Source organism: Diorhabda carinulata, chromosome X (assembly GCF_026250575.1).
Source record: "Diorhabda carinulata isolate Delta chromosome X, icDioCari1.1, whole genome shotgun sequence".
Classification (NCBI taxonomy): Eukaryota; Metazoa; Arthropoda; class Insecta; order Coleoptera; family Chrysomelidae; genus Diorhabda; species Diorhabda carinulata.
Genome location: NC_079472.1, coordinates 33,891,657 through 33,911,855, shown reverse-complemented (window position 1 = coordinate 33,911,855; position 20,199 = coordinate 33,891,657). Strand labels below are relative to the sequence as shown.

General features: G+C 31.3%; 1 protein-coding gene across 1 annotated transcript; it reads left to right on the top strand.

Moving 5' to 3' along the window:
* Positions 1 to 75: 75 nt before the first annotated feature.
* LOC130901262 (uncharacterized) lies at positions 76 to 2,808 on the top strand. The gene is made up of 3 exons (XM_057812484.1): positions 76 to 223; positions 279 to 764; positions 2,433 to 2,808. Exons 1-3 carry the CDS (start codon positions 127 to 129, stop codon positions 2,639 to 2,641), a joined length of 792 nt encoding a protein of 263 aa, XP_057668467.1. The 5' UTR covers positions 76 to 126; the 3' UTR covers positions 2,642 to 2,808.
* Positions 2,809 to 20,199: the final 17,391 nt, after the last annotated feature.

The window sequence follows — 20,199 nt, the reverse complement described above, 5'->3', positions numbered from 1 at the left end:
ATGGCCTAAAAGCTAATCCCGGCAGTACATTGTCTCAAAATAGCTCAAATGTATACTCTAAAAAAGAAGAGGAATGTTGGTTATGAATTTATATACGTTAAATAACTTTAAAATTAAATTTTGAAAATGTCTTACAAAATTGACCCTAGAGAGGTATTAATCTACCTAAACAAACTTGGATACACAAATATAAGTGCTCAACAGTTAAAAGAATTTATTATAGGTAGTTATAAACGTTTTAATATTATTAATTTCGATATAAATTATATTCTTTCTAGATTTAAAGAAAATAATAAAATATGAACAAAGGAAACATAAAACACTGGGGCACGATTTTGGTATATCTGATACTTACAATTACAGTACGCCTATATATCCTGAACCCAAATTAAAACCTCAAATGTATCAAAATAATGATATTTTCGAAATGCTTCATAACCATCCTACACAAGCATCAAAAGCTAAAATGGTTGATAAAATAAACGGACAAATTGCAGTTCATATAACACATGCAAAAAAGAAAAATATTGACCACGAACATTGTGTCCATTTAGAAACTGGTGTACAATCAAACATTTGTAATTGTAGAAAACCTTCAGAAAATGTACAAACTACAAGTAGTGAAAGAGTGAGTAAAGAAGATATACAAACTCAAACTGATAGGTCAAAACAAATGTCAGGATCATCAACAAATAAATCTAGACCCACTTCTAACGAGGCTTCCTCTGTTCCAAGTTCAAAATTAAGAAAATCTAAAACTGCAGGTACAGAAACTTCACACATGCAAATATAATGTCACATATATTTTATTTATAAATGTTTTTGATGTCTAATAATTTATTTTTTTAATAGATTGAAATATTTTAATAATATGTGTTTGATAATCAGTTAAATATTTTTCAAAACTTTGATATGTAGTTTAAATTTCATATAGAGTTTCATATATTAATTTTTTTTCAAAATAAGTTAATTTAAATTCTGGTATTGTTAAAAGTTCCATAATATCACAGTCTTATATCTAATCTACATCCTTTGGGACAAAAAGAATAGAAAATCGACATTTTCAGATTGCTGACTGTTCCAAATATTGCTGGACCATCCACTTATGACAGGTGTAATTCTGTTTTACTACATTTAATAAAATAATCCTGCATATCTATGTTGATTGTTAAGAATGTAGATATTAGTTGCTTCTCTTGAGCTACTAAACAAATATTAATAAAATTTGGAAAATTTTTATCCCCAAGTAACAACACAGACTTTTGGTTTTAAGATTGAAAATCTGTCACACCTGCCTCTAGCCATATAAATCTTGCATATTAACTTTTCATAAAGGCTTAATGAATTAAAAAGTTCACTTTGTTCTTTACATGGCCCTAACTAGTTGTAACAACAACTTTGTAAATAACTGCAACAAAAGATTATTAATAATTATGAAATATTGTTTACATGGGGAAAATTTGCCGGGTATAAAAGATAGTGAGAGTGCAGATTATTGTGTCGGTCCTATTCCTAATAGTTTTTACTTACAAACTGGAAATTCAAACAGATGGATTTGGTGAAACTTTTTGCAGTTGTAACTCTTCCTTCCCAGATTTCTCATTAGGCTTATTTAAAACAAAATGTTTATCAATAGAAAGAGTTACAAATCCTAATTAATTTAGGGAAAAAATAAAATAAGATCGTGATAGAATTGCAGCTGAATAACTCTAAGCTATGAGAATATCTTTATATAATAGATTTGGATATTATTTAAGTAATAGAAGTTGTAGATCAATTTAGCTCTTATTATGATATGATTTGGTTTAATATTGGTATAATATTGTTTTTCATCTTCTGTAGAATGTAATTAAGAATATTTCAAATTGATATTATCATGTTCACAAAAGTAAAACATTTCTATAAATATTGTTGTTTATAAAGGTATAACAAGGTATCAAAGAATACAATTTATTATTTCATTATATTGAAACCAGGAGACACTTGACCCTGGTTTCTTTTTCTATAGATTAATAACTTACGTAATTTTGATATTTTAAAATCTAAGAAAATCCCATGAAAATTTTAATGAGTATATATATCCCCTGAAATTACCAAATTTCAAATTTGAACTATTACTGAAATCTTAGGAATAAATAGAAACTCTATTTTAGTCACCACCTTTTAAGGGTGATATCATGGAAAGAGATGGGCTGAGGAAATTTTGTTACAGAAAAGACCAATTTTAATTTCATGTGAGCAATCTCCTCCTGAATTTTGTTCTCTATGTCTCAGCCATCTTACTCACATCTTTGTTATTAACTTCATTTTATTCTCTGTTACTGGATATTAAATGTATTTAGTTTCCATTAATACATTTATTGATATTGTAACTGGCTGAGAGTTGAGATAGTCACTAAGTTTTTGAGAATTGTATAGATATTATATTTCAGTCCTGAAGAATACATCTTCTGTTAAATCTTTGAAAAAATCCGATCCTGTGGCATTATACCATCAGTATCAACAAGAGTGGAAAAGTGTGAAATTTCCAGGTGAAGACAACCACTTAGATCTACGGTGGGCAGTTAGAGAAAAACTTATAAATGGACCTCCAGTAGAAATACCTCTGAAGAAACGTAGTCATAAGAAAAATGTATTTTAATTTTAAGGTATTTTGACGATTTTTCTTAAATAAAAGCAAACTAATTTAATGTAAATAACCTTGTTACATATTGTAGTTTCAACAAGTTTTTATAGTAAACTATTCAGTTCTTTAATTACAAAAATAAACACAAATTATTGACATATGTAAATAAAAAATGTGTGGTTTAATTGATTTAACAAAAATTCTTTTCTAAATCACATATGTCAACTTCCCCGTGCTCCTACCCTATGCTGCTTCTATAGCCAATCTGATAATATAGAATATGTTCTACAAAACAATTTAGAACACTTAAGAAGCCTCTAGAATATTCTATAACAGCATAATTGCATACACAATGGCCCAGTTACAGGGTAAAAAAGAATAATGTACCCAGTATTTTTTCGAATATGTGTATCCTTGGATGTTTGCTGAAGAGGAAAATATTACTTATTCAGTCATAAAAGCTCGTATTTATGTAATTTATGAAAATATATTAAAATACAGCCTGTTTACGATATAAAACCTACTAAACAGATTTTCATCTGGTTTTCACCTACAGACAGTGATTCGAAGAGGATATTTCATGTGTAATGTGGGTTCTAAGGAATTACAAGTAATAATGGAACTTCACTTTGCCCAAAATTAAATATTTGCACTTTGATATTCGAAAATAAAAGTGTACAACTGAAAATAAAATAATTCATGTCTAATATCTTTCTGCGCCCCTGTTATCCGTCACCCTTCACTATCAACGGGAGTCTATGGCCTCGATTGTGGAAGAGACTGGTCAGCAGTGGCTAGCTGCGTCCTAATTTAGGAGCGGGCGTTACAGGTGAATTAATAAGTTGGCAAGATTTTGTGTAAATAAATAAAATATGACACATATACCTTTGAAAGATAGCATACTACACCACAAGTATTTGCTTTTGAAAAAAAAACATATAGTTGGTTAATAAAAAAAGATATTTAGACAGTATTAATCCCAATTAGCTTAAATAGGTTAGTTAACTTAATCATGGTCAAGATACCCCTAGTGAAACCCATCTAGAACTTTATGTTTAATGACTTGCTACAACTGAATGGCCACCAATGTCTCTAAACTTAAAACTATTAGAAAATTTACTTCGGGAATATCTTAAAGACAAAACGTTTGTCACACAATGTCGGCTAATATCAAGATCTGAAAAACAGAATTAGAGGGGGTTCAGCTATTTAGCTTTTCTTTTGAGAATTGATAGCAATGTTGTCCGGAGATTTGGCGCGAACGGTAACTGGATTGTATCTAAACACTGTGCGAATTCATAAACTTAAATAATAGGGGTTAACAAAGAGTTACATAAAGGTTTTTTCTATCAAATAGTACTTGATTAATAGATTGTGTTACTAAAGTTTATAGCGGTAACATGCGTTATAATCACAGCCTGTATTTTTGTAAGGTTATTTAGCTATGTATTCTCAAACCGTTACCGTATTTGCAATGTTGCCATGTTTAAAATATTTCAAATAATCGTCGACTTGTTTATTTTGTATTTTAAATTGGATAACATTGCACGAATATAAATCAAGCAGAGTTAAATGATACTAAGTGTCTCTTATTTTACCCTCCATTAACGTATCGTCTCGGATCACTTAATTCTTGTGTTATATTATAGTGACTGTGAAGAATCACTAATTTACTCACTTAACTACAATTTATTATTTTATTCTTTAAGATTTATTGTACACTGACCGCTCCGAATGGGAACCAACGTCATAGTTGAGTGCTTCCAAGTGTCTCTTAGACACTTGAAGTTTAATTAACTTATCAAATTACTTACTTTTATTTTATATCAATGTGACTATAACAACCATAAATATAATTATTCATAGCTCTGTTTACAATAGGATTTTGGTAATTAAAGCGGTTTGTAAACAGATACGAGGTTCTTGATAGCTTGGCATTTGTTGAGTATGGTAGTCGGATTATTGAAACCAAGTTTAATTAATTATTTCCTTGCGTAATAAATAGTTTTCTATAAAGTAGTTTGTTTTAATACAGAGAATATGGTCAAACATTATTGGTTATCCCGAAGATACTTTACAGATGACAAACGCATTCCTCATGTTTAATATATTTTTTATTAAATGTGATAACACATTCTATGCTTGTCTTTTATGTATCTACCCACATAATATTAATATTTCCTTCAAAAACTAAGCCGAAAAATATTTTTTTTGGTTTTTTGGTGTTTTTATTTAACTACTAGGTAAGTATTTTGTTTATTTTAATCATGCCAAAGAGAATATAAAAAAATTGGGCTCTCCACTACAGGTCTGAAGATCTATCTAGGGCCGTCCAAGCAATTTAGAGAGTCTCATGAATAGCCCTGAAGCAGCCAATACATATATGATATACCAAGACGAACCTTCATTTTATTTTGTTGTATTTTGAGCTTTGTGTTAATTTGTGATGGATTTATTTTAATACGTTGTTTTATAGTTTTTGTTTCATGTTAAATAAATATTTTGCAACAATAATTTTATATACATTTTACGGTATTATTAATTAGTGGTTGAACGGAAAGAATATTATCACAAAATTTCGCACGACTCTGTATATCCAAGTCCCAAAATACACCACGAGACATTAAACAACATAATTAATCATTTAAATTGTTTATGCGAATCATGTTACACGTACGTGCGTTGATTATTGTATAATTGACTTGACTAGTATACCAATTGACTTTAAATGACTGCTTAACTTTTAAGTGGGGATATTTGACATCTCTTATAGCACTTTTACAAAAATTATAACCTAAAATAATAAAACAAGGGAAATGATCCAATAATTGGGGTTATGTAAGATGATATATGGGTTCATGAATATGAAAGAAATAATAAATATCATATTTGTAATATCATAAATTATTATAACCCAGTCAATAAAGTAATATCGTTATAAATTTTATGCGATTTCTTAGTTTCAGTTAAAATCGATTTACATGCATAAATATATTTTACAAAAGATATGTCGTCGTTCAGATCGGTCGTCCCAATAAGAATACTAACGCCCAAATCCATAGCTAGTAACAGATCACTACCATCAATATCTATCTTAAAAACATAATTAGCTTGGAATCAATCTGATTTGATTCAATGCAGTAAAGACCCAGGCTTCTACAAGGCGCAAATTTGTCTATATTTTGATTGAAAATTTGGAGCACGATTCCCAAGCATACCCTGGGGATGCTCGATTCAATACAGACGAGAACAATCATATTTATAGGAGATCCAGAGTTGACCAGAAACTTTGACAGTATAGCATAGAAAAAGGATGACTGATCTAACTGTGTTTTACCGATACTACCACGATATTTGCTCTTCTGAACTGTCCAACATTATCCCAACTAGAGCAGTATTTGGAAGACGTACTCGACATAGCGACGTGGTTTATTAACACCGAGTTCTCTTGCAGACGCATAGAACGTCAATTTATCAGGATTCCTTTCTTTGGAGAAGTCCTGTAGATTCAGTCTATCCCGAACACTACAACCTACAGAAGTTCAAGATCAATATGCACAGGTATCTCCACACTGCAGGTACCATTCAAACTGCTTGGGTCTAATAGCGTTTGCCCATATGTACTTGCTTTTTACATAAAAAAAGAAGGGCCTTAGATCCCAAATACGAGACAACTGGAAAGTTATACTAACAAGAGAGTCGATAACTTTAATTGCGAATGGTGGTTGTGTAGATAAACAGCAGTAATAAAGAAGTAATAAAATATGTTCAAATTAATTATTCACCAGGATAAATGTATAAATTAGACAAAAAAATTATTAGAAATATATTATTTAGTTATCAAACAAATAATTCCCATCATTTATTACAAGAAAAGTATATAATAATCATTATAGTATCTTATATGGAACTACAAGGAATCAATGCTAACCTAACAGACTAAAAAAGCCATGAAAAAATCAGATATATTAGAGTAAATTTGATCGGAAAAGCATAAGGTTAAGATATAAAGTAAGAACAATAAAGAAAAGACTTCAGTTTTATGATCATATATTGTTCATAAAGAATACATATAAAACACTTTTCTTAGTGTATTTTGTTGTGATTTACATTGTCGTTCTTCTTAGTAAGTTATAAGCTATATCATAAAAGAAATATTCTTCATTTTGCTCCACTTATTCTAACGAAAAAATATAATAATCCAAAAAACATCAAATTAATATTCCTCGCCAACAACCCACTGTCCCTGGACTAAGATATTTTGTGTAAATAATCAACTTTCAAAACATTAAGCCTTTAAACAAGACTTCATTGACCCACAAAATAAAAAACAAGTCTTGCAACAAAGTACCAAAATAATTTTATACAAGTATATTCTTAAGTATATTACAAAATTTTAGCAGGAGGAACCTGTCCATTTTGTTTGTTCTCCAATGCTTATTTAAGGTTGTTAAGAAAAATAAATTGCTGCATCGTTCTTTGAATATACAAATAGTTCGTCGGTAGGATTGAACCTTCAAATATGTTAATACATAATTGTCTACATATAAATGGAATTTATTCAGGTCCAAATGGAAGAATTGTAGCTGTTGATAGGTGGTTTTTTGAGGCTCGGAAGTAGTGTTAATCTTCGTAACCTAACCTAACTTTGATTCAATTTAACTCAATTTTTGCAACTACGTATTTACATTCTGTTCATATATTTCCATCAAATAAATGTCAACCATATCAAATTCCAAGAAGAATGAATTTAAAATATTTGAATTTTTCTGTTTTGCTTTTAAACTTTCCAAAAACAAAAAATAATAAATTTCAAATATAAGGAAACTAAATAAAAAAGAACAAAGATTCTCTAGGGTATTTGTATAATATCATGGTACATCCAGCGAAATTGATATTTATTGTATGGATGTCGACCATCTTTAACATTGTGTTAGCAAATTTTTTTAATATACCTACACTAGTTTGTTCATTTGTTATTTCTCGATTATTCAAGGATAATAATTCAAATTCAGCTTTGTAGTTAAACATGTTCATTTGACCGCAAAGAAATTTGTTCTAGTTATATCCCACACGCGACCTAACCAATGCCCACAAGCAGGTTATCATTTACTGATATCTTGTAATATTAAATGCTCATCAAAAGCTCTGACAAATCATTATTCTTTGAATTTTATTTCGAAACAAACAAATTGTCTTTTAAGGCGAGAAAAATCCAAAAGTTGGCGGAAGAAGCATAACAAGGAGCAAATGGCCTTGGTATCACCGGTTATGTAGCGTTAGAGCAGTGAATGAATGAATTCTGAATGGTGCACATGTCGGATGCGGCCCGCGATGCCATTCGTTGTGGCCCGCGAAATGTTTTACGAAGAGGATTATATTTTCTTTATCCTTACATACCTTACAACATGAAAATGCCGTGTCGCTTGAGCTAGCAAAGGCAAAAAAAACCTTTTACTGATGGCAATTTAATTAGAAAGTGTGCCGTTGAAATGGCCAAAGCTTTTGAAGATTCTAAAGTGGCGGAGAAATTTCAATCAGTGCCACTTTCACATCTAACCATACAAAGAAGGATAGTTGCTATGGGTGAGCAAGTAGAAAAGTCTATGCTTAGCCTAGTTTATGGAACGACTAAAGGAAAAGACATCTATGAGGCTGTGAAGAAAGCAGTTGATAGAATTGGATGTTTCGATAAATGTTCAGCCATAGCAACAGACGAGGCCCCATCAATGACAGGTAAAAAAAACTGGATTAGTGGATCTGCTTCGAGAGAATGGTGTTACTTGTTCTGCAATCCATTGTATTATACATCAGGGAGCTTTATGTGGAAAATCAGTCAAGCAAAATCAAGTTTTTCAAACCGTGAGTAAGATTATAAATAAGATTAGAAATCGATCCCTTTTACACAGGCAACTTAGGCAGTTTTTAGTGGAAACAGAGGCTGAGTATGGAGACTTGATAATGTACAACCATGTAAGGTGGCTGAGTGCAGGGAAGTGCATGGAACGGTTTTTTGCCATAAGGAAGGAAATTCCTCAATGAATACGTTTCATCGGACACAACTGAACTGAAAAGAAAGCTTAAGGATCCAGAATTCTTAAGACAGTTAGCTTTTTCAACAGATCTGACTAATCATCTTAACAGTTTATACTTGAATCTTCAAGGAAGAAACCAGACGGTTTCAGATTTAATAGGAAAAGTAAACGGATTTCGGAATAAGCTGAGAGTGTTTAAACATGCTTTGGAAAAGAACAACCTGACATAATTCCCTAGCTGTCTGCAACTAGCAGAAGAATTCAATAGTGAGAAAAATATTGAGTGTTCATGCTGCAGTTCACAATTTCAACAAGTTATTGATGAATTCAATACAAGATTTGAAGAAATCGAAAGTCTCAAAAGCAGTTTACTGCTTTATAATAATCCTTTTCGAGCAATCATTGAAGATAAACCACCCGACTTACAAATTGAGTTGTGTGACCTTCAAGCTGACATGTTCCTAATCACCAAACAAGAAAGGGGACCTGAAGTTTTCAAATTACTGTCTAAAGAGAAATTTCCAACTCTGTGAGATTTTGGACTGAAGATTACATCAATGTTCGGAAGCACATATACATGTGAAAGTGCCTTTTCTCCCATGAAGTACATTAAAAATCACAGCAGAAGCAACCTCACCGATTCTTCCTTACGTCATCTCATGAGTCTGTCTACAACTGAACTGGAGGTGGAAATTTCCTCATTGGTGGATGAAACCGATCGACCACAGTCTTCACATTAGATATAACTTTTTATTATTATTGCAATGTTTCTCTTAGCTCTCAAAAAAAATATGTATAAATTTTCCATTCATTTACAAAAACGTACTCGATGAGCAATAAAAGATATAATACTCTCTTTTTGTTTTAATTATTTTTATACCTTACATTATTTTGTTATTACTTTAGCAAAATTATTATATGGCCCGCAACCACATCAAAGGTTTTAGTTTTGGCCCTTGGTGCCTTGCAAGTTGGACACTCCTGTGCTAGATGATTGGAAATAATACGAAGTTGATCTAACAAGAGTATATGTAATTGATCTATAAAATTTCATCCTTTAGTTTATTCGGATTATACATACATATGTTTGTCTGAATGAGGTTTTAAACATTTTTGTCGATTCAAACATACAACGATGGCTGTAATTGTTTCCTTTCTTGTTTTGTGACTTGACGGAGATTATTTAAGTTTTATTGCAAAGATTAACTTTCTTATGTCAATAACGGAGAGTGTTGAAAGCCGGTTCTGCTTCTTCTTCGAGGTGAACGAACTTCTTCGTCCAAAAAATCCATCGGAACTTAAAAATAGCCGATTTGTTGTTGTCAGTAGGTTAGTGGACCAACGTTTACATACTTTGTCTATTCAGTTCCTTAGGCTCAACTAACTCTGAGAGTAATGTTGATATAAATGATATGGGTACATACAATTTCTATATAATTATAGGTGCAGGTAGGTAGATGAATAGATATCACCGTGAAGTTGTATGGGTGTATTTAGGAACGGAAAAAAATTATCTGAAAGTACATCTATCTACTTAGAGAACGTGTGTACAGAGTGGAGGTTGTACGCAGGTACGACGAACCGGATTGATTCCGGGTAACCGTGTTCGTGTTTTAAAAATAAATACAAGACTCATTTATTAAGGATAAAGGTCGCATTTGTTTATAATACGGCCTTTGATTCTATTCAACTTTCATACAGCTGCTGTTTCGGAAAACGATTTTTTTGTATTTATTTTATAATACGTATCATCATCATCAAATTCAAGTGGTTATTTTTTATATACCTGCTTGACAAAAAACTAATTTCTGACAAAGTTTTTAAAAATGAAGCATGCGTTCAAAAAAACTATTTTTTTTTAATAATAATAACTCAAGGAAATTGATAATTGTTCGAAAAAATTTTATAATACATTTCGAAAGCTTGTTGTTTGGAAGCAGATCGACACCGTAGGCGACATTTTGAGATATTACATATTTAAAACGTTAAAATCGAAATAAATATTTGTCCATGGCAACATGATAAAGTTAAAACAACTCATGGGATCTGTTTTCAGTATAATGTACTGATAGGTTATCTTCCATCAGATGACTGGAGCAAAAAATAAGTAAATATTCTGATTTAATGTTCCTGCAATACAGAGCCGATGATTCCTAGTTCTTAACACCAAACATCACTTTTTTGAACTACTACCTTCTTAAAAAAATGAAAGGGAGAGTATTTTCATTTGTTTTGGAAGGTCAAAATACTATTTGTGGTAACAGAAAAAAATTATCAATTTCTGTTTTGTAAAATTGGCTCCCCTAAACACAGCAGCAATCGTCTTGCTTCGTCACCTTCAACAAAATTTGATTGTACTGTCAAATTCTTTTTGCTTCATAAATAAATACTTTATGAACGAGTTTTAATTATCTGCATCTATCGAATTTAAGGCAACAAAAGTATCTGCATCAGTTTCATTATAAGCTTGTGTATCTTCGTATAAAGAATGCTTCCTGTTTTAAGAAATATCAGTATTTTGGACACATTTTACAGAACAAAGCAATAACCATATCGCCTCTTAAGATGTAAAATGTATAATCTTAAAGAATTTTTAAGGTTCCACATATAAATATAATGAATGGAGCTCCGTAGTTTATTCTCTCCAAGTTGCGGAACTTGGTTAGGAACCTTCTTCTGTCACCATTCTAGAGAAAATTTGGCAGATTCTGAACAATTCTGTGTAATTAATGTGTTTTGGAAAATTTTCTCCACCATTCATCTGAAGTGGCCATTTATCGATCTTTTACATTTCCACAACACAGTTTAACTCTAATGAAGTAGTGTTTGACATTTCATGTTAACATATTAATGTTGTTATGAATACAACTTAAAACGTAAAAGGCAAATAAAACACCGTAATGTACTATTTTTAATATATTCTGAGCTTTCGAATACTTTTGTATTCATCATCATCATCATCATCCTCAAAACTAAAACACTCATGTACTAGTTGGCAAAGACTTCGTTACAAGTTACGTGTAGGAGGTGTATCTCTTATGGGAGTAAAGTTAAAAGATGTATCCAGCTGTATACGATAAAAAACACTTCAAAAATCTTCCAGAATAGCGCTGGTGTGAACAAAGGGTGTGGTATAAGTGTAATAATTGTATATAAACTATTATGAGAAAACCCAAAGTGATTTAATTTCTGTTTTTCTCGCTAACTTCTCGGAAACTTCCTATGAAAAAAGTTTTTAAAAAATTTCAGCTAATAAAATATTCCTAAACGATAGTCTTATTTGATAGTATTCATAACTAGAGGTAAACTAAATGATAACATCGAACTAGTTACAGCTGCATACGATAAGAAGTGTCTTGAAAATTCTATGATTGGAAAATAAATTCTATAGTAATTTTTTAAAGAAAAATGTCTAATAAGTAAAGAATTACACCTTTATTAAAAATTATAATACTTCCAAATATATCTACATTAAAGTAGATAAGTTCGCAATAGTTTCTAGAAAGATATACAAGTTTTGTTGACACTGACAAATCCGAATATAAATCAAGAAATTAAAACCAATTAACTTATGAAAATAAAAAGTTATTGTTCAATTCAATTATTGTTAATGTTCAAATTTCATGAGGAAACGATCAATTCTTATTATATTATGATTCATTCAGGTGTTCAAGTAAACTGCCTTCTACTTCTAATTGCTAGGTAACGGAATAATCTTATATTATTTGTTTATAAACTAATTTAGAAATGCTTAATAGTCCGGTCCTGGCCAATACATAAAGTCGTAGTACCGGTAGCTCGTCTACGTCACATTTATTTGGCAATCAGCTGATCCCTCTCGTCGATACCTTTTTAACTAGCAATAGAAATAATTTAGTTTTTCAATTCCTCTCTACATATATGACGAAACTATTTATTTATTCACAATTTTGATAATTCTACAACTAAATGAGTTGTTAATTATACGAATAAATATTCATTTAACTAACATATATTATAATAATAAGTTTTTGATGTCAATTCGACGAATGACTGCAAAATTTGTAATTATATCTTGCCATAAATTACTATGCGGGTACTCATTTTTACATTCCTTTATCCATAGTTCTTTGAAAGGCATTTTATTGCTCAATGCACTGTACCCTAAATAAACTACTCTAGTCATAGATTTTCATAAATTTTTGCACGCGTGAATTACCAGAAATTAGATGTAGCCAGATCAGATGTGATTTTTTCTAGCCTAAACCAGGTTGTTTTCTTTGAATTTTTATATTCAATTGATTCATAAGATTTAGTCTGAATTTATTGTTTTTTCAGTACAAAGATGCATCTCAAAAAACTCATGTTGACATCTTCTTTTCGCTTTGAAAGCAAGATTCAGGCTTTGCACCCTTTCTAAGCCCATTGTTTTGATTCAGTGTTATGTGAACTCAAGTGTCATTTATAGTAATAAAACAATGCTCGATGTTTTCAAAATCGTTCCTTCCCAAAATCGTTTGTGTTTCAAAGTTAAAGGCGTCACAGATTGTAACTCAAGGCTTCAATCATATTGCTCACACTGCCTAGAGCTTCTACCAAATCTCTTTGGGTTAATTGACAATCTTGCTCAATTATATTCTAATAAGTGAACTTTTTTTATAGAAGCGAACATTGAGATCTAAAAATAGGAAGAAGTCGCTAGGAGCAATATCTGGAGAATAATGTGGATGCGGAAGTAATTCTAAACCCAATTGATGCAATTTCGCCATCGTTTTCATTGAGTTGTGACACGATGCATTGTCATGATAAAACCGCACTTTCTTCTACGTTAAAAAGGGATGTTTTCACCCGATTTTTTCCCTCAAATTCACCAATAAGGCTACGTAATCATTTATTATGTTTATGGATTATACTTTTTAAGATAGTAGATGAATATTATACCATGCGCATCCTAAAATTTTGCCAGTCTTTTCACGCGTCGATTCATTCATTTCACTCGATTGATTGTCGATTGAACTGCGAAGTCAAATGATGGTGCCATGCTGCCACATATTGAATAGCTCAAAACACTGCTCGCAATCATCAATTACCGTGGTTTTTGGACAACTGTGAGCTCGCGCTTTACCCATTTTGAAAAGAGCTTTCGTATATTAATTCACTATATATTTAACACGTTCCTTTCATATTTTTAGAGTAACAGCTTCACTTTATGGTTATCCCCAATTATTTTGTGGAGTACTATGATGTTTTTGTCGGTGATAGTCTCTTTAAGGCGTCCGCTGTTAAATTTATACACGTTTCTTTTAAATATTAGAGATAATTGAAAATCATAAGGATTTAATAGTAGTAGCGCCATCTATGTGTCAGCTACCTAATATATTCTTGCTATGTTTCCTAGTATTGATACACGTTTTCTTCATTCCTCACATGGATCGTTTTTAAAACTTTTATGTTACTAATTTCAACTTCCTCCCAAATCACGTTTTTTCTTTTCCCATTCCACAAAAAATACTTCGAACAAATAAGAATATATGAATTTCTAATAGACCTTATTGAACAGTCGGTTACGGAAACTCTCACAAACCTAAAATTTTGAATATCAGTTGGTTATGACATAATGGACTTGTTCCATACTTAAGACTCACTCTGTATACATTCATTAGCACTTCCGAGAAGCTTTTCTATTCGGTAAATGTCTCAAAATAAATTAATTATGTCCTATTTGTTCAATCGTTGGTTTCAAAATTTGGAAGACAAAAAGTTATATTATTTATTCACTTCAATTCAACGAAATGAAGATTAACTGTTAATATTTACAAAAAAATTAATTGGTATCAAAAAACGATAATTAACTAATTTTATTTGAGAACAAATTTGCTTACGGTGCACACCTGGAAGATAAAAGTACCGGTGTCTTTTTGACCACAAATTAATTTTCAAATCGATCACTATGTGTTTTTCGACGATTCGATTGGAAGCTAATCTAGGAGTGTGTTTTCTATCGATCAATTACCTTTGAAAACGAAAGCGATACCGCTTTGGTTAGCAGTTAGTACACTTTTAAAATGCTAATCGTACAAGGGTATTTCGAAAATTAGTAAATGTTCCATTTTGTGTTACAGTTCAACGAAAACAAAGTATGATCAAAAACGATGTGATAAATAATATTATGACGAATGATTTTATAAAAGCAATTTCATACCTTATTACGTTGAGACAAGCAGTGACACGTTTCTTCTTGTTAATTCTATTTAGTGAGATTGTATCGTGAAACATGGATTTGGAGCAAATACTTTGATTCAAGTTGGAAAGGTATTCCAAAGAAATGTTAAAATCGGTATATATTGTGATAAAGTTTACATGTACAAATATGTTCGAAAATTCAAAAACTACCGAACAGGCCCTTACAAAGTAACAGATTATTTACAATGTGCTGAGTGAGTGCCAAAAACGATACTGGATATAAATTGAGATCTGTAGCTACGATTCAACTTTTGAGTTCCCACTGGAAAATCTTGTTCTCAAGTCGGACATCAAGGTCTTTGTGATTGTATTATTGAACTGCGAGGATTGGAGATACTAATGCGCTCAGAAATGTCCCAAGGGGAGCCACTGAAGAATTTGATTTCACAAAAGAGTACTAGAACGTTTGCGGTTAATATATGTTGAAATGGTACTTAATTGAGAGTTCTTGAAGGATGGATCTGAACCATGTAATTTCTTGAAAAATGTGAAATTTATATCTTTAAAAAATTTAAGAGATCGAGATAATCAGAACACAAGACATAACAACAAATATTCTTCACTGCTTCTATGGATGTTAATATAGTTTTATAATTGGTTTTCTGTATTTCTAAAACAATAGGAATACTAGGTATGTGTAAAAAAGTTGTGGCTTTCCGTGATTAATTGAAAACGATGAAAATTTTAAATAAAGAGATTAGATTTTTTTATAATTAGATATGTATTTAATTAACAATTTTGTTTCAAAGTTGCGTATTTGGATAACAACTGAAGTAGTGATTAAATTCTTGTATAATATGCTTTTAAAAATAAGTAAATAATTTTTAATAGTGTAGTTCAGTTGCCCGTTATTTTGCTTTGATATCGGCGAGAACAGTAAAATACTTTTGCAATGGATGGAGGATATCCTTATTAATTTATGTTTATGTGAGTTTTAATTCATTTACATATACGCTATGTTCCACTTCAAAACTTGAATCTAACGATTATATGCTAATCAAATACTTTAACAGATGTTCTTTTCTTAGATAAAATGACGAAAGACGAAGAAAAGTTGGAAAATCACATCATAGACAATACTTCAATTTCAAAACAATATAAATAATATAATCACACTTCAACATAAAGAGAACTAAATCCCCATAGCAATTATTAGCAAACTGTTATTACCTCGACATTTATAGAAACATATTTAAGACCGACGAAAGAACTACAGAAATAAGGTAACTAGCTCAAAGCTCTCCGAAATAATCTTCATGATTATTATTGATGTATTGATTAGGTTAAGATCAAGGAACGAGCAAAAAAACGGAAAACAAAGAACTCAAAATGTTATGCTACAATATCTAAAAATCCTTAAATACAATTAATAGTTATCTCTGAGAGATTATACACAGATTATAAAAAATGTGTGTTAGACTAGGTGCAATTTAAACAAACCTATAAATATCAAACCAAATGATAAGTGCATCTGAGAATACGCTGGTACGAAACCTATTCAGAGTATTCAAAGAATAAAGTACAATAAGAAAATTAGGTATCTCTGTAGGTATCTAGGATTATTGAAATATATATCCTCCTTTATTTATTTAGAATATTGTAAGTTAAAAGACTAGTAATACATTCATTGACCAATAGATTTTTCAACGAGTTGACAATTTTTAACAGCCAAAAGTATTTATAAATATACACTTGCGTGCAAATCAGTCCACTGTAAACTTTTGACTTTAACTATATGTTTTTTTTTTAATTATTAATCACATCAAAAAAATTTGCTGTTTGTCATTGACAATTTAAAACCTAACGCTTAATTTCTTAATAATTGGTATGACCTTCTCTTGCCCAAATAACATTTCTCATACTATTAGGTGTAGATCTGATCAAGTTAGCTATTGTTTCTCATGGCATGTTAAGCCAGTCTTCTTCTACTGCAAATATAAACTCTGGGATCCACTTTAGTCTAGCTCAAATTCTTCTTTTTAGCTCATCCCATAAATATTTTATCAGATTTAGGTCAGGACTAAATGCTGGCTACTACATAACCCAAAAAACGACTTCTGCAATGTAATCTTGCACGATTCTGACAGTTTGCGGTTGCAGCCGTTAAACCTTTTCTTCCATGAAAACTGTCACCCCTACGAATGAATACAGGGTCGGTTCGTGCTCCAATAGATCATGCAGAATCAACCTCCGTTCTTCAAAGCAACAATTTGAAAATCGCTATCTTGGTCTTCGGTATACTTTTGGTCTCATCTGAGGTGATCAGATCCCAATTGTTCCAACTTCCCATTCAGATAATTTTGTGCAAAAAGGAGGTGTGCTTGCTGAAGAGTTGGAATAAGTTTTGGACCTATTGCAGGTGTTTTAGGGGTTAGGCTTTTACTGTAGGCTCACTGAGTTGTCGTTGCACTTGATCGACATTAAGGTTACGATTTCTTAGACACACAAAAGCGGTTTTGAATCGTTGTTCCAGGTCACATATGAAAGGATCCAGTTTCCTCATAGCACAGGCACACTCTTCGAACTGCTGCGCTGATCATGTCCAATTATCCAGCAACAGCTCGCTGACCAAGTCTATTTTCGATTAAAGCAATAACTTGGGCGGCTTTTGTGGTATAATATGCATTAAACTAACACATTCGAACGCTATTGAAATTATATGGAAAGTTCTGTTGCAAACGCAATTATTTTAATTATTGACGAATTTGTTATTTTTGTTACAATCACCAAACAAACATGTTTCATTTGTTTACCGGTTGCTACGCATATTTTTTCTGGATCTGATGAATAATTTGATAAAAAATTAGTCAAAAGTTTACAGTGGGCCGATCTTTTTGCACGGAAGTTTAGTTTCTTATTTTCTCAGAATGTAAATTCTTTTAATTTCAGTTATTATATTTATTATTATTATTATTTATATTTATTATATTAATTGTTCTTATTAATGATTCATTCTTTAGTTTAGCTTCTAGTTCCTAATTTTATGAAGTTCTGCTATTCCCCTATATTTTCTCCGTAGTTTATATGAAAATATTTTTTTTCAAGATATATTTAAAAATGCTTAAGGTAATGGCTTTGAATTTTCCAAACTTTTCATCTTTTGTAATTAAGTAATACTCTTATGTATATTTTTACCAAACTATTTATCAACATCAAGTTATTTCAAATCATAAAAAAATATTCCAAACTAAATACTTTTTCCGAATCCCCTGGTAGATTAAAAGTGGTCGTCCTATATCTCATCGAATCGAATAATATCATCAAAATCGCAATAATCCAAATACCACCACGGATCATCTACCTATGAGAGTGAAAGTCCCACTGCCCGTTGTGTGGTGTTTACCGCCGGAGTCTCGAGCACCCACCGGGTCATTGACACCGGACCAGAGAACTCAAATATCACCTGTTAGTCCGGTTATTTCTTTTTCTATTTTGCTCTGCTTGGGATTCAGGGTATTGGCTATTCACCGGAATATGGTGCGTTCACCTTTTTGCTGGTGCGTTGCTGCGGGATGGTTTCCCATTTGTAGGAGCTTGACTGGGTGGTTCATCCGAAAAAGGGTTAATATCACGAACGACTCTGATGAAAAAAATATTTTACCCCATTTTTAGTTAGTCGTTTAGTGAAAACAACAAGCGAGACGAAAAACTGTTCACATATCGTTTGTTCAAACAAGTAATTGGAAATAATTACGACCAACCTGATTAAAATATTCGCCACACAGTTTCAATTTACTTGTTCATATATTTCTATTTTAATGTTTAGCTATTATTAGAAAATTCTACAGAGATACATTCAAGCAAATCATTTTATTGATTCGAGATCATAATCTACTTCATTTTGTACAATTTAAGCTATTCAAATTATAGTTTTCAAGGTTTTCTTCAATAAAGGGTTATTTCTGAAATAAAATATTAAACATTTTTACCTTCTGTTCAGTTTACATACTGAAGATATATTTTTGGAAGGTCTTTTTGTTATTTATAACTTTTACGTTATACGTTTACTTTAAACAGACAGATTTTTTTTACTTGGTAAATATTTTTATGAATATTAAGTTGGAAAACTGAAATTTGAATTCCTATTAAGGCAGATACGAACACTTTTGGAAACCAATACACTGTATTTTATAACTTTGGGTTTAACAAATCTCGTTAATTTGAGGTTATGAACTATGTCTCATATTCACCAACAAAGTTTTTGCTTTGTTTTAATAATATCCCAGAAGTACATTGCCCGACAAAGAAAACAAAAGTTTTGGAGAAAAATCTATTGATTTTTCAACGTAATCTTCTTTTAGCTCCATACATTTTCTTCAGTGATGTTCAATAAGTTCGATAACCTTCTTATAATAAGAAAGCTCCTCAAAATAGCCATTAACTGTCGACATCACCACATTGTTGGAAAATCTTTGACCACCGAGCCATTTTTTCATGTCTGAAAACGAATAGAATGTATGAGGTGGTAATTTAATATTTAATTTATTAATTTTGGCCCTAACAATAACAGATGTGTGAGCTTGTGCATAGTCTTGATGAAACAACACTTTCTTCTTAACCAAATGCGGCCGTTTTTGTTCGATTCCTCCGCCCAAAAGATAATTTCGCATAATACTTGCCAATATTGCCAAACACTCGATGGAAACATCTTCTCGACGGTGTTTTTGTTCCATTATGAACAAACGTGGCACCCATCTTGTGTACAGCTTTCACATGTCCGAATTTTCAGTTAATATACGATGTAAGGTACTTTTTGAAATGCGAACTGTCTGCTAGTTCCCGTACTTTCCCTCGATGAAATTCGTAAAATGAGACGTTAATATGAACCTTAACTGAATGAGTGTCTTTCGTAGCAATAATGAAAAAAATGTAAACAATTCGGTTTCTTAGTTGTGATAATTTTCATTTTCGGTTGGGATTACTGAAACTGTAACTGAAACAACAACAAAATTTTTAGGAACTGGATTAATTATTGAGAAAAATTGACAAGTATTCAATTTAGCATAACACATATTTGACTGGTAGAATATGAAAGGTTTAAATCTGATATAAAATCATTTTGGATCTTCAAACAAAAACCTACTCAATTACGTTCACCATAACTTTTCACTTTACCTAACTGCAATGTTATTATAACTATTAATAAGAAGTAACCAATATTCTGAAGTGATTCTAGTGATGCACAAAAATTTTGTACGTGCCACAGTTAAGTGTGACTCAGTGCTTGTAAAGTTTGGCCCTGAAGACGGCATACCTGCCCTAGAAAGTAATATATTCCGAACGGTAGTTTATAGAAAAAAAAATATTGTGGTTTAT

Coding starts and splice junctions, on each gene's coding strand:
- LOC130901262 (XM_057812484.1), top strand. CDS start 127: ATGTCTTACAAAATTGACCCTAGAGAGGTATTAATCTACCTAAACAAA. Junction 224..278: donor GTTAAAAGAATTTATTATAG/GTAGTTATAAAC, acceptor TATTCTTTCTAG/ATTTAAAGAAAATAATAAAA. Junction 765..2,432: donor AAGAAAATCTAAAACTGCAG/GTACAGAAACTT, acceptor ATTATATTTCAG/TCCTGAAGAATACATCTTCT.